General features: G+C 47.8%; 1 protein-coding gene across 1 annotated transcript in view; it reads right to left on the reverse strand.

Annotated features, from left to right (window-relative positions):
• The window catches only part of GABBR2 (gamma-aminobutyric acid (GABA) B receptor, 2), a 377813-nt gene that overhangs the window by 208316 nt on the left and 153774 nt on the right, over positions 1–15723 (reverse strand). Inside the window, exon 3 of the mRNA XM_012638275.1 lies at positions 12144–12314. Within this exon, the coding sequence (XP_012493729.1) occupies positions 12144–12314 (171 nt within the window). The remainder of the gene's footprint in view (positions 1–12143; positions 12315–15723) is intronic.

The following is a 15723-nucleotide window of genomic DNA, read 5'->3' on the forward strand; positions in this document are numbered from 1 at the left end:
AAAAAAAAAAAAAAAAAAAAATCGAGTGACTATGGGGCCAGGAGAAGAAAAGTTTGATATTCACACCATATACTGAAATTCCAGATCAATTGAAAATTGAAGTAATAAATACACTAAACAAAAATGTAGGTGACTATTTACAAAAATTCTTGGGATGAGAAGAGCTTGTCAAGGATAACAGAAATGTTATGAAAAAAATGATCTTGATAAGTTCTACTATATAAAACATTAAAAATTTCAATATATTGAGTAACATCAAAAACAAAATTAAATGTCACTTGAAATGTGGGGGAATATCTCAACAAATGTGACAGGGGTGATATCCTTACTTTATAAAGAGCTCTTATAAATCAGTAAGAAAAAAAGAACACTCCAACAGGAAAAAGTGCCAACAACATGAACAGCCAATTTACAAAAGGAGAAACAGAAATGAGAAAGATTCTTAGTAAAATAAAATCCAATCTCAATAGTAATCAAAGAAATGCAAATTAAAATAGCAATTGCCAAAGATCAGAACAGAATAATACACAATGTTGGCAGGGAACGCTCTCATATACTGCTGTGAAACTCTAAATTGGTATGATCTTTCTGGAGGACAATTTGGCAATATGTACAAAAGGTTCAAAAATATGCATATGCTATTTCTAGGAATTTATCCTTGGAAAATAATCAGAATGTTCACACAAAAATACAAGTATGAGTTTATGGCATCGTTGATTATAATCAGTAAAAATTGGCAACTACCTCCATGTTCAATAACAGGGGCCTTCTTGAGTAATTTATGGCAAACACATAGGGTAGAATTTTTTGAACAGAGATTGGATAAAAATGGTGACAGCAAATACATGTCTAGCTCCTGTCCTATCCTAAAGTCCTTGAAATGGCAGACAAAGAATTTTGTAAGAAAAAAGCCCCTAACGGTTCTAGAAAACATTTAAGAAGACCATTAATGGACAGAATATTTACAGAATTACAGGAATATAGGAAGGAAGGGAACAGATTGTAGCATAAGTAAGACTCGAGGCAAATACAGCCAGAAGACATCGGAGAGGGCACAGGTCCGGGCAGCTCACGGAGACAGCCAGGGCCAAGTCAGCAAGCGCCAGGCAGCCGTCGTGAGTCTCGGTGTGGAGAACATTTGCTGACCTGGGAAAACATGTCCCTGCATTGCTGAGTTAAAGAAGCCACTTCCAGGGCCCGGGCATGTATTTGTTTATTCATGTCCATTTATGCGCATTGAAAAAACGGTAAAGACATCAGCCTACATGTTAACAATGACCTTTCAGTGGGCCAATTTTTAATTTTCCTTTTTGCTCTTCTCTGTTTTCCAAGCTTTCCGCATTGAGTGCATACCAACATTACGGTTAGAAAACAATAATTAGTATTTTTAAATTTAAAAAAGCAAAAAATAACAACAAAGAGAACTTGACATTTTTATGTAAGACAGTAACTGCAAACTTATTATTTTTCTTTGGAATTACTGCAATAACTTCCTGGCTGCTTTCCCAGCCTCTGTTCTGCTCGTCCCAATCTGCCCTCAAGACTGCTACTACCTCACCCCTCCTTTAAAAACCTTCCGTGGCTCCCTGCTGCTGACAGGTAAAGTCCAAACTCGGGGCCTTCCCCATCCTTCTCATCTCCCAGCCCATCGTCCCACTTCTGTCCCCGTACTTCGGGATATCCAGCTCCAACAGACTCTTCGCCATTTCCTGAAAGTTCCACACAGCTTCCCAGCTCCATTCCTTTGCTCATGTGGCTCTGGCACTACCCAAGCCCAGCAGATGGGCCTTGGCGGAGAAACTGCAGCCAGAATGTACCAGAATAGCTCTGGGGAACCTACACGCTACAAGATTCGCTGCCCCGTCAGCCAAGGGGCCTGACTGAAACAAAGTGTCCTGGGAGGTGCGGTAGGAGCAGCTGTGGGGGGCAGCGCTGGGCTCTGAGATTCCAGATCTGGGAAGACAATGAAAATTAAGTGCAGAACCCCACCGAGAAAATGACAAGGGACTGTGAATGCACTGGCTGGTCTATTCATTTACCTCTGGGGCAGGGTGGGCTGCAGGTCCTGTGTGGGTACTGGCCCCGGACTCCGGCCTTCTTCTCTCCACAAGGGCAGGTACAAACCTGGTTTCCTGTCTACACTGGCCACCTCTTGGCTGTGAGACCTCGGCGGTTACCTAATTGCTCTATGAAACAGAGGCACCCTGCTGGATGATTGAATGTAATCACCCGGCACACAGTAGGTCCTCCCTAAATGGCAGGGGATGATGTCATAATTACATTCTCCTACCCCAAAGGTCCTGATGCAGAGGTTGCTTCACAGGGCAGGATTCGTGCCCTGGGAACCTGGCCCGAGGCTGTGCAGGAGGTGCCAGGAAGCGTCCCTGGTGAGGGTGTTGAGGTCGCCATGGATGGCCAGTTTCCCCCAGAGACCTACAGGATCTCCCGTGGGCTGTCTCAGAGAAGGCGTACTCACTTACTCATCCCCGTGTTCCAGGATCCATGCAGCCTGGGTGGAGGATATATTTATCTAATACCGCACACCCCCTCAAGTAGATAGTGTTGCACTCACCCAGCCCTCTGGCACCACAGACCCACAGCCAGACACCCCGTCTCTCCGGGGCAGCCCGTTTCTTTTAAGAGCTGGTGTATTATGTATGGAGGGGGGAGGGGCGGAGTGTTAGGGAGGACCATCCGCCAGGTCCCAAGGTCTTCCTTCTACACTGAGGATGGGCCAGCTGTCTCCTCCCTGTTCTGGAGCGGAGGGAGGTGGAGCCTAGAGGGCCATCTGTTCCAAGGCAGGAGCTCTGAGCCATGGCAGCCACCCCTGGACCAAAACTCCTGGATGTGCTCCCAGATAGGCACACACTGCCACCAAGATGGCAGGAGCATTGGAAACTGGAGACCCTGACGGGCAATGGCTGTCACCCAGGTGGGGCCTTCCACTCTGCAAGGAGGGGCAGGGCAGAGAATCTGCTGGTGGACTGCGCCTCACCCGAGGGCACTCACACGAAGGAACAAGTGTTGCTTGAACCCCCAGGTCTGCCCCCAGGGAACCTCAGCACAAGGCTGAAGGCTGGTGGGTCCAATTCTTGACCCCACTGGACCTGGCAAAGTCCCTCCCATTGAATGTGCTTTAGATCAGGGCTCTCCCACCCTCATGGGTTAACTGAACGGGTGACCAAGTGGTCTTCATTCATCCCGGTGGTCCCCAAATTCCAGTCATTCCCGCACCCCTCAGAGGCCATTTCGCCATGTCTGTGCACCACCTATGTAAACCCTAACTTAGTATTTTCCTTTAAACCATCTTGCTTTTTAAACAGGGGTTCCACCCTAAGCAACAACATCCAAGAAGTGCAGTTTTGAGGGGCTAGTCGTAATTTTTTCTAGGATATAATAACATAAATACAGAACTATTAAAATTGTACAAAAATCATGTCACATATTCACAACACACTCTGGGAAATAACGGACCTACCCCTCCACAAACGGCCAAAGAGGATGCCACAAACTGCCACCTTGGCACAGGCAGGACAGATAGGGAGCTGTTCCTGCTGGCTGACTGCGGTCCTGGTCCCCGCAGAGCGCGACGTAAGAGCACAGAGAAGGAGAGGATGCCTGCTGGGCTGGCAGCCAAGTCACCTAAAAGCATTAGCAAGTTCTTCAGATAAAAGTTGGGGCAAGAGGTGGGGCGCTAGTAGCATTAGGATTAGAATCTGATCTGTCGGGAGTCCCCTCCTGTCTCCTAATGATAAAAGATCTGCGGATATGCTGGCGGCCCAGGTGATCCTGTAGCCAGGAGGGAAGCCAAGGACAGAGACTGGAGGTGGCTCAGCCCTCCCAGCATGCATGGCCCTTTTCTCTGATAAAGCCGGCTTAGGAGCACAGTGGTCTCGCCCAAAGGCTGCCCGTTCCCACAGTGCAGTGGTTCTTAAACTCTAGCCTGCGTCGAAATCAGACTGCTGAGCCCCACCCAGAGTGGCTGATTCCCTGGGTCTGGGATGGAGCCCGGGGGATGCTGCTGGTGATGGTCCAGGGACCACACTTTGAGAACCACTGCTCCAGAAGACAGGATTGCCCTATCCTGAACACAGAGGATGCCGAAGTGTGAACAGCTCTGAATGAAACTGCCAGGATAACTGGTCAGGAAAAATAACTTGGACAAACCACACTGTGTACACGCCTGATGCCCAACGCTGACGTCATCCATAAGCAACCACGTGGCAGGTTCCTGGGCACTGCCGGTTCCAGTGGCTGGCCCAGAACTTTCCACTGAGATCTTTAGGAAAATTTCCACAACAAACAATGTCACATGCAAAAAAGACTTCAAGTTAAGAAATGATGGCACGATCTATGCTGAGTTCTGTGGGAGACAGACCTGCTGACTTTGCCGCCCCTCCCTTCTTCCTGAGGGCCCTGGTGGCTCAGGCAGGAGGCAGACAGGAGAGGACAGGGGCCAGCACCAGCCTGGCACCCCTCCACCCTCATCTCACCATCCCAGGTGCAGGCAGACTCAGGGCAACAGAGGGAAAATAACTTCATTTGCCCCTAAGAATCTGCCTTAATAGGGAGAGAATCGTTTACCGAAATCCTTATTGAACATGCATGCACCAGGCAGCAGGCAGGGTGAGGGACACAGAGATCGGCCGTGCCTCTTGTCCACAGGGGCTCTCCCATGCAGTGGCCGTGGGAAGAGATGAGGAAGCAGATGGTGTCTTGTGCTGCATCACGCAGAGAGCTGGCACGGGGAGCCCGAGGGGAGGGAGCACAGAGGTGACACACCTGAGCCAGCTGGGGAGGAGGGCCGAGCCAGGTGTGTGTGGGGGATGTTCCTGCCAAAAAAGAAGCCAGCATGGATGTGTGGCTGGACCAAAGGGGCAAAGGGGACAGTGATTGGAGTTGGGACAGAGAAGGAGGACTGTGCAGGGTCTCTTGAGCCATGTTGCCAGCTCAATCCTGTTAAGAGTGGCGGGAAATGACTGATCAGTCTACCTAGGGTGGTTCTGGATCAGGTGCAAGCTTGGGTCCTCCCTGTCCTCTGATTCAGGAGTGTCTCCCAGGCCACTGCTCCAGAAGAGTAAGCAGTAACTTCAGAGGAGTTGACCAGGGACCCCTTTGGTGGGGCAGATGGCAACTTAGCAAGAGAAAAAGGTTTCAAAGAGCCAGGCAGGGCCTGGAGGGCCTGAAAGGGCAGGCGCTTTGAAGAGGAAGCTTTGCAGATGGCGACCTTTCAGTCTTGGGCAGATCAAGGGCCCCAGTGGGTCCTGCCACTTGAGGGAGGCTACCAGTACGGAAAGGTCAGCCCCAGAAGCCTCAGGACCACTGAGGACCAGCGACCAGGTAGGGAGTCTTGGAGCCCGTTTGGAGGGAGGGGAGGGGAGGAAGGGTAGCGATGCTCGTGGCAGGCACAGAAACTCAGCCACACAGCAGGGCTCCTGGATGGTGGCCAGCCATGGGCTAAGGAACCAGATTCTAGATGGTAATAAAAATAGCAGCTACCCCTTGCATGGCGCTTATGATGAGCCAACCACTTTTCTTAGCCCTTTGAGTATCCTAACACATTTAATCTTCCCAATCAACCCTAGAGGTAGGTACTCTCGCTATCCTCATCCCTAAAATGAGAAAATAAGATGGGAGACGAGCATATGAAAAGATGTTCCACATCATATGTCATCATATGACAAGACACCACCACACATCTATTAGAATAGCCAAACTCCAGAACACTGGCAACACCAAATGCTGGCAAGGATGGGGAGTAACTGGAACTCTCATCTGTTGCTGGTGGGAATGCAAAAAGGTACAGCCACTTTGGAAGACAGTTTGGCATTTTCTTACAAAATTAAACATACTCTCACCATATGATCCAGTAATCAAGCTCCTCGCTATTTACCCAAAGGAGTTGAAATCTTATATCCACACAAAACCTGCACACCCATGTTTAGAGTAGCTTTATTCATAACTGCCAAAACTTGGAAGTCCCAAGATGTCCTTCAGTAGGTGAATGGATAAATAAACTGCGGTATATCCAGTCAATAAAATACAGTTGGCCCTCCGCATCTGCGGGTTCCCCATCCTCAAAGTCAACCAACCACAGATCAAAAATATTTAGACAAAAACAATAAAAATAACAATACAACAGTAAAAAATACAGTATAACTATTTACACATCATTTAGATTCTATCAGGTATTGCAAGAACCTAGAGATGAATGAAGTATATGGAAGGATGTGCACAGGTTATGTGCAAATACTATGCCATTTTCATTCAACGGACTCTATTAGCATCCATGGATTTTGGTATCCTCGGCGGGTCCTGGAACAAATCCCCCACGGATACCGAGGGATGACTGTACTATTCTGTGCTAAAAGGAAATAAGCTATCAAGCCATGAAAAGACACGGAGGAAAGTTAAATGCACATTAACTAAGTGAAAGAAGCCAATCTGAAAAGGCTACGTTTAAGTATAATTCCAACTATATGACATTGCGGAAAAGGCAAAACTATGGAGAACAGTAAAAAGACAGGATGTTCGTGGCAGTGAAAATACTCTATATGATACTACAGTGATGAACACATGTCATTATGCATTTGTCCAAGACCACAGAGTGTACACCACCAAGAATGAACTCTAGTGTCAGCTGTGGACTCTGGGCACTCGTGATGTGTCCGTGCAGGTCCATCAGCTGTAACACACGCCCCCCCGCTTGGCTGGACATGTGGATAACGGGGAGGCTGTGCACATGTGGGTCAGGGGGTATATGGGAAATCTCTGTGCCTTCCTCTTAATGTTGCTATGAACCTGAAACTTCTCTAAAAAAAAAAGTCTTTAAAAAAAAAAACCAAAGCAAAACGGAGCCACAAAGAAGCTAAGTAAATCTCATGGCCACCTCCTAGGAACGGCAGGGTCGGGGTCAACAGCCAGACGCCCGCGAGCTCTCATCCTAGAATCAAACATTCCTTGAGCTAGGAGAGACCCTAGGGGTCAAGTGGCCCAGGGGACTATCTTACATAAGGGGAAACTGAGGCCCAGAGAGAGTGAATGATTCGTCTAAGGGCACTAAGCACTTAGCTGGTTAGCTAAGTGCAAAATAACAACCCGGTGAGGATGGTTGAGCAGATCGTGAGACCTGGAACTAGGGAGAGGCCCAGTTCCAGGGCTCTGCTGCGTTCCCAGGTGCTCCCTCCTCGCTGCCTTCATCTCCTCCCTAGCTCTGCCCCTCTCCTGGGCCCGCAGTGCCCACGTGAGAGCGCTCAGCTTGGCCTCTCATTTCCTTGCTCCGAACCCCAGTGACCTGCACCTTTATGCCGTGTCAGCTCTTGGCACACAGCCAGGGCCTGGCCCCTCAGTCCTTTACCTCCCGCCTCTGGCTCTGGCCACAGCCTCCCTTCCCTCCAGCCCCCCAGCCCAACCCCTCAACCTTCACAGACAGAGACTTCCAGACACACACATACTTCCTCCAGGCCACAGGCCACCTGCCTGCCCATCCCTCTCCATGCCAGAACCCGTGGACCACCCTCTCGCATAGCCTTCACTCCTCATCAGCACCCACACACACCACTGTCTTATACCTGGTGGGACCCAGCGCTGGCTTGAGACCTCTCTCCACCTTCTCCATTCTGCCTCCTCAGTCCCCAGACCAGCTGAGGTCCGCCAGGTGTATCAGCCGCCAGGTGGAACAGCCACCAGGTAGACAAGGGCTACTGTAAGCTCAAGGGCTCCCACCACAAGAGGGCGTCATTTCCACCCTGAACTCCACTCCGACCAGTGATGCAGGACAGGCATTCTCAACACCACCGCGTGTTGAAGCCACTCGGAGGGCTTGGAAAGGCTCCTAATGTCAGGGTCCTCGAATGTGATTGCCCTGAGCGTGGCCTGGGCGTCAGGATATTTAAAGCTTCCCGGGTGACTCTAAAAGGCGTGCTATCCACACAGGGGAATGCTGCTCAGCTGGGAACACAGCAGAGCCCTGGAACTGGGCCTCTCCCTAGTTCCAGGTCTCACGATCTGCTCAACCATCCTCACCGGGTTGTTATTTTGCACTTAGCTAACCAGCTAAGTGCTTAGTGCCCTTAGATGAATCATTCACTCTCTCTGGGCCTCAGTTTCCCCTTATGTAAGATAGTCCCCTGGGCCACTTGACCCCTAGGATCTCTCCTAGCTCAAGGAATGTTTGATTCTAGGATGAGAGCTCGCGGGCGTCTGGCTGTTGACCCCGACCCTGCCGTTCCTAGGACATGGCCACGAGATTTACTTAGCTTACAAAGACACAAACTGCTCCTATGTGCCACACCACCATGAACTGCAAAAGCCCTGGCTAAGTGAAAGAAGCCAGGCACATAAGATGATGCGTTATATATTAGTAATTCCATTGACATGAAATTTCCAGAAAAGGCAAAACTATACCTGGGGCTGGGGGGCTGGACTGCCTACAGATGGACACTAGGGAGTTTTTGGAGACCTTGGGCATGTGCTAAACCGGACTGTGGCGATGGCTGCACATCCGTGTAAATTCATTAACCATAACCGAGCTGTATGCTAACGGTGTATGAACTGTATGGTACGTATTTCAATAAAGCCGTTAAAAGTGAAGAAAAGGGAAAGGAAAAAAATCCAGCTTAGGCAATTTAAATTTTATTTTGTATTAAAACAAAACAAAACAAAACAAAAATTCCCTGGTGATTCTACTGAGCAGCCAGAGCTGAGGATCCCCTGCAGGAAGCCTGACCCCGCCTCACGCCAAGGCCAGGACCGCGGATCTCTGTCCTGCTGCAGCACAGGGCTGGGCACAGCCTGCGGCACACAGGAGGCCACCGAATTACTTTCCGAGTGAGTGGATGGCACTCAGTGAGCACCTACCACGCAGAGGCCTTCGCTTGTGTTTTCTCATCTAACCATCTCATCTCCCAGTGCCTGCGAAGAGGGAAACATATCCCCACTTTACCAAAGGGAAAACCAGATCTTTGTGAGACCTACAGTCACACAGCCATCGATTAGCAAAGGTGCGCTTAGGGATCAGTCCACCTGGTACCGAGTCCTTCCTGCTTCTTTCATCTCATTTTACATCTTTGACTCAGAGAGGGTGTGGCCGCAGCAAGCTCAGTCTTTTCAGCCATCGATTCTCTCCATGGGTCCCTTGTTGTCCTAGCAGCTGCTCGAGATCTGATACATCCCAGAGTCAGCAAAGTGAATTGCCTGTGGTCACACAGCCATTGCTCGGCCACACTGGGCCTAGAGATCGGCTCATCTGATCCAAGTCCTGAGCTGCCTGTGGGTCGGTGTGTGCTAACCTTCAATCTCAGAGGTTGGGGGCTCGAAGGAGCAGCTGGTCCCAAGGTGGGGTGGCCTTCAGCCCTCTACCCCTTCCAAAGTCCTAACACCACAGTAGTAAGTGCCGTGGGATTATGGCACCTCCAGCACCACTTCCAACTTCAGGATTGCTTTCACTTGACGTTCCTTCCAGCGCACCGGTCCGGAACAGAAGTGCTTGACGCTGCTGATCGACCAGTTTCATAAAAGGAATCCAGTTTCCTTTGCACTCACAAAAAGCTGTTAGCCCCTGGCGAGTTTCCAGGGCCTGCACTCCAGCGCTGCAGTCCAGACACCGGGAGAGGGATGCCAAAGCCCTTGGGCACAGAGAGGAGTCAGCTGGGCTGAGAGATTTAAAGCAGGAGGGGTCCTTGCCAGCAATACCACCAAGCAACATCCTGTCCTCGGGAAAAGAGGTTTCCCGCTGAGAGGACCTGAAACCCCGGCTGAGGGCCCTACCACGGCTGTGCAGGGATGCAGATGTGGCACCAAACTGTCCATACCTGATCCCAGTGAGGACAGTGTATCAGAGATAACACTGACCAACAGTCCAGAGGGTCAGGCTTCCAGCCCTGGCCGGGCTCTTTGCCAGCATGTGTCCCGGGACACCAAGCCATCCACCCTCTGCAAGCCTCAGTTTCCTCATCTGCAAAATGGGAACCATCACCCCTCCCTACAGGGCGGCTGGCTGTGAGAGTGTTTGGGAACATATAAAGCACTCAGCCAATGTCAGGGCTGATAAATTATCCTCTTTAGACCAAGTCTGGTGGGAATTTGAGAGGCCACATGCGGGTAGTTCCCATGTGACTCCAGGAAGTTATGGATGGAAAGAAGGAGCGAGGGGAAGTCTGAACTGGGGGTCAGGGCCCCAGAATTTAGTCCTGACTTTTCCGTGAACAACATTTCATGACTTCAGAGGTGCTCTGAAACCCTGAGCTTTGACCCTTCCCCTCACTGGGCCTCAGTTTCCCCTTCTACAAAATGAGGGGGAGGTGTCTCTAAGGGCCCTTCAGGCTCTGACGGCCAAAAATACTATTAGAAAAAAGCAGTTCCCTTCAAACTGCTGCAGGTCGTGTTAATGACGCCACGGGACTGGCCCTCCCCATCCTCCACCATCAACCTGTTTCACACACATTTCAGAACATTTATCGCTGCTCTCCAAAGGGCAGGCTTCCAGCAAAAGCCTCTTCAGTGTTGGCAATGAGTCACTCCCACTGGAGGTCAAGTTCCCTTTGCGCCTCCTCCGACGAGCTGAGAAACACAGAGGTGGGAACACGAGGAGCAGTCTTGCCTGGGAAAAGTTTGCTTTGTTTGGATAACCCCGGACTGTGGGGCCAAACACTGCCGCTCTCCAAGCACCTCCAGAAACAGCCCTCTCTGCGCATGAGCTTCATAGTTTACAAAGCTCTTGCAAATCCATTACTCATTGGATTCTGGCAAAAAACCCTGCAGGGAGGCATGCAAAGGGTTATTGGATTTTACAGGGGAGGAAACTGAAGCTCAGAGAAGTGCAGTGACTTCTACAACATCACACAGCCAATGCATGAAGTGGTCTCCCCATCCCATGGGAGACACGGGGACGAGAGCCCTGGAAAACTAAGTGCAGAGCTGAAGGAGAAACCAAGTTTGTCTATTCCCTGCCCTGCTCTGCCCCCACCTTTCTTGCCACCCCTGCCCGGCCTGGCAGAGGGTGTGTGTCCTCCCCTACCTCTCCCGCGAGGTTTACCCGCACACCTGACCCACACATGGAAATTCCCCACGCAGCCAGCAGTGTGTTGTTCTTGGGCTACTCAGCACACCTGACTTGTCCTGTGTTTTTGGAAGCTACAAGTATGGAGAGCACAAAGGCACACAGGAGACACAAAGCAAATGAGAAAAAAATGCAAGAGACCATTTTGCAACCATCTGAGTGGAGATAACTTTTTAAAAATTTGTTAGTAAGAATGTATGGAAATAGGAATTGTCAAAAGCCATTGGTGGGACAAGAAACTGAAACAGACTTTTTGGAGGTCAGTTCCTCTCAAAATTTTAAATGGTCCAGTAATTCCACTTCTAGAAATCTATCATCAGGACGCACATCTAGGCATGAAAGTGTTGGCTGTGATATCAAAAAGCTGTGAACATCCAGAGGAAGTCATGATACACCCATTTGAGAGAGCACCCTGTCTCATTAAAATATGGAGTCAATCAAGGTCTCTAAGATCTGTTGTAAAGTGAGAAAAAGCAAAAAATATATATAGCATGAAGTCATTTGGGTTTAAAACAAATACACTGAAAAAGTTCTAGGCAGAAGAACACCCCACTGCAAGCAAGGGTTATCTTTCAGAGAGAAAGTGGGATTTAGGAGGATTGGGACAAAGCAACACTTTTATACTATACATATTTTGGCTTTTTCTTTTTTTCTTTTTGCAAAAAAACACAAAACAACCCACCATATGTATCCCCACCAGCTCCTCCCCGAAACGTTCCTCACAGGAGAACACCTCTTGGCAGGACTTTATGATTTTAGACGGTCACTTCAGGATAGTAACAAGAACAACAAACCAACAGGGGCATTCGGGGAGTGAGCCACGCGATGCAGCCGAAAGGAATGATGAGAGAAGGGAAGGTTCCCTCCTGAGCTGCCTGGGATGCAGGTTTGCACCAATCCCCACACAGATTCCTCATCTGTCAGCTCTATTTTGTCAATGGTGAAACAGCTCTGATCTTGCTCATAAACTCGTGCTTAAAGGCCCCGTGGTATCACCCACCCCCAGTCACGCCACATTGCCCCTTGCTAGGGGATGACAGCAGCCAGCAGTAAGTGAGACCGTGTCCACACGGGCGGAGCGTACCTCGGAGAACCTCTGCACGTCTTGCGTCAGCGTGCCCACGCGCTTCCACTGGTAGTGCTTGAGCAACTTGAGGATGGCTGGGTTCACCGCATTATCTGATGGGACAGTCCGAAAGAAATAAGGGTATTTTTTCTTATCAGCTAGCACAGGCGTGGTTGCAGCAAAGGAAAGCTGAAAGACACAAGAGACACAACGCTTTCTGAGTGAGCCTCGCAGCTGTGACCCGGCGCCTTGCTTAACCGAACAGAGGAACACAGACACATGGAGCAAGATAGTCTTTAAACCTTTTTATTGTAAAAGTAACACATCATAATTAAGGAGGTTAAAATGCAAATTAAGGAGACAGAAGGAAAAACCTAACTAATGATCCACCCCTCCCCAAAGGACCACCATTAATATTAAAATTATATGACAGTCTATTTCCTTGCAGTGTTTTTCTATGCACAGTGACTGGATTTTTTAAAAAAGATTCTTGATATCATTCTACATACATGATCGAACTGTTTATTCCCCACATAACATCACCCTACAAGCATTTAACTATCCTGTTAAAAACTCCTTGTAAACATTTGAATAGCTGCATAATATTCCAGCATGTGAACATACCACAATTTACTGGGTCATCTCTAATTAGGGGACATTTAGATTGTTTCTAATTTGTCATTATTGTCATATTATTAATATTCTACAGGCATCCCTGTGCATAGCATTTTTCCCTATATTTCCATAGGAAAGAGTCTGTGATATAAAATTTCTCAGACAAGGAATCTGAGCCTTTAAAGACTTGATACTTATTTCCAGAAAGGACTTTTTATCAATTTGTACATCTCCTCACCAGGTAGAACTAGAGGGCCAATTTCACTACATTCCCATCAACAGAGGGAATAAAATATCTTTTCTGTTTTTATAATAATTTTTCCCTAAAAAAAAAAAAAACAGAATCGTATTGCATTCATGGTTACACACAATGTTGCATCTTTTTCCGTGTGGTCATGGTTATTTAGTAGCATGTCTGATTTTAAGAGTTAATTTTTCATGTTCTTTGTTTATTTTTTGAGGAGTATTCTAATGCTTTTCTTATGGAATTTAATGAAGGTTTCTTATATGTATAGCATTCAAACTCAGGCTATTATAGTCGCCACAAATATCTCAGTGTGTTTGCCTTTATATTTTGTGCGTGTGTATTTTAATTTACACTCAGTAGTCAAATCTGTCTGTCTTTCTCTTTATTACTTCTTTTTCTTTTAAGTGCCAGTAAGTTGTTAAATTGGATTTTAATTATCTGTCCTACAAGGCCCAGCTTAAATGTCACCTCCTCCACAATTCCCTCTGATCTCCACTCTCCTTTCCCTCAGCCTCACCCACAGAAAGTGGTTATCAAAGTTTTTGATCTTTGCAGTGTGATGGGGGAAAAATGGTATCTTGCTGTAGTTCTAATCTGCATCTATCTTACTTCGAATGAAGTGGAGTATCTCCTATGTTTAAGAGCAATTGGTAGCTCCTTTCTGGAAACTCTCTACATCTTTGTCCGTTTGCCGGTTTGACTCTTAGTCTTCTTAATGAGTTTGTAGAAGTCACCTTTCATATTAAGGAAATTAGCCCTTCGTGATAGAAGTTGCTAATTATTCCCCCAGTTTGTACTTTGTCTTTGCATTTGTTTACAGTGCCCTTTGCCATGTACAAGTGTATTTTTTAAATGTGGTTGAATTTATCAATTTTTTCTTTTATGACTTCAGGTTTTGTGTTGTATTCAGAAAGGCCTTTTTTACACTGAGAGCATAAAAGAATTGCCCCATCGTTTCTTCTGGTCTGTCTGTCCTTTCTTCCTCCCTGCCTCCCTCCCCTCTTCCCTCCCTCCCGTCTTTGGTGTCATTTAAATCTTTGATCCAGAAACGGTGTGGCTGAAGCAAGCCACACCTTCTGTCTCCCCAACCCTTGCTTGTCCCGGCAGCAGCTCTAGATTTGATATATCCCAGGGTCTGATTGAAGCAGCCAGAGGAATAACATCCTGGCCCCCTCAGGCCCCAGCTGAAGATACCTTACTGCTTCTTCTAGCACCCTAGGAAGCACTTTTCCCACCGAGACTTGGAGAAGGCAGTAGGGATCTGTCCTTTTCCCTGGTCTGGTTCAGAGAGTAGACAGCCACTACCTAGGATCCCTGATCTCCTGTTAGAGCCGACCACCAGCAGCCCACCTGCTGTTACCTGGAGCTAGAGAGCACTGTTAGAAACCAATTTCTAAGATCCCCATGGAGACAAGGACACCCCAAGTCTGGTAAGGGTCAAGGATAGAATGACTGTTCTTAAGATTCTTGGTAGAATAGAATCAATGGAGAAAATCCTCAGAGAGGAAAATTTCAGCTGGACACACTGAGGAACATTCACATTCAGAGGTGTCCAGCAATGGAAAGCCTGCCTTTAGAAGCAGTGAGTTCCCTGTGTCTGGAGATGTGCAAATGGAGGCTAGACCAAAACCTAGTGAGAACAGAGGGGCTTCAGGGTATCTGTGAACCTACTGAAAGCTGTAGAGAAAGGCTTGCATGGGCATGTATATGCACACAGGCATGCATATTTTTCTAAATAAAGAATCCATGGCTTCCATCAGATTCACAAGGAGGATCCTACCATCCAAACAAGGGCTGCGCATCTGCCTGCAGGTGATACTTGGTCTCACAGTAAGTGCAAGAAATGGAAGCTCCCAATAGTCCCCTCAGACCCAGTGTCCACGATTCTTCTCTCAAGATTAAAAGAACACTGCAAGGCTCATCAGTATAAGAGGAACTATTAGAAAAACCTGGGAGCAACCATTTCAGGACCTGGGATATTATATATGCCATCACATTCCCAAAAATGCTTATCTAATACAATTTAGAAAATATTGGTTTTCTGATGTGATTTCTGAATCACACTCCAGTTGCTACTTTACCGTTATTGTTCCATTAGTTCCAGGTCCACAATTAATTGTTGCTTGAACAACCTCATATGTTTGCCCTGTAGGTAATTACAGTGGTTACTGTTCAGTGAATAAATGGCCCATTGTGTTTACAATGGGCTTGGAGTACGATATATGCCCCAGGTCTAAATCATGTTGGGTACAAAATATTAACTGGCACTGACATTTTCTGCACCATTTGAGATAATGCATACTTTGATTAGATTGCTTTGCATCACTGTTTCCCTGGCTTTAGCCTCCTAAAACTTTTTTCCGTGGGCAAAGACTGCAGGTGCCCAGTAGTACTGCCGAACTTCAGAACTGGGGGGAATCTGAGATATCATCTAACTCTGGGGTGCTCTACTCTGGCTGCACGCTGGGATCATTTGGGGAGATTTTTAAAAATATCGATGACTTGGTCCCACTCCAAACCAACTGAATCAGAATCTCAGGGCATAGCGCCCAAGCATCAGTATTATTTAAAAACTTTCCAAGTGGTTATGGTGCTTGGTGAGGGTTGAGAATCACTGACACAGCTCAACATCCCTGGTTTTGAATAAGCAGACTGAAGCCCAGAAATGGGGAGATATGGAGACAGCCACCATCGCTAAAGGACTCTAACCCCAATGCTCCTTCTCCCTTGATGGCT

Source organism: Propithecus coquereli, unplaced genomic scaffold, assembly GCF_000956105.1.
Source record: "Propithecus coquereli isolate 6110/MARCELLA unplaced genomic scaffold, Pcoq_1.0 Scaffold128, whole genome shotgun sequence".
Classification (NCBI taxonomy): domain Eukaryota; kingdom Metazoa; phylum Chordata; class Mammalia; order Primates; family Indriidae; genus Propithecus; species Propithecus coquereli.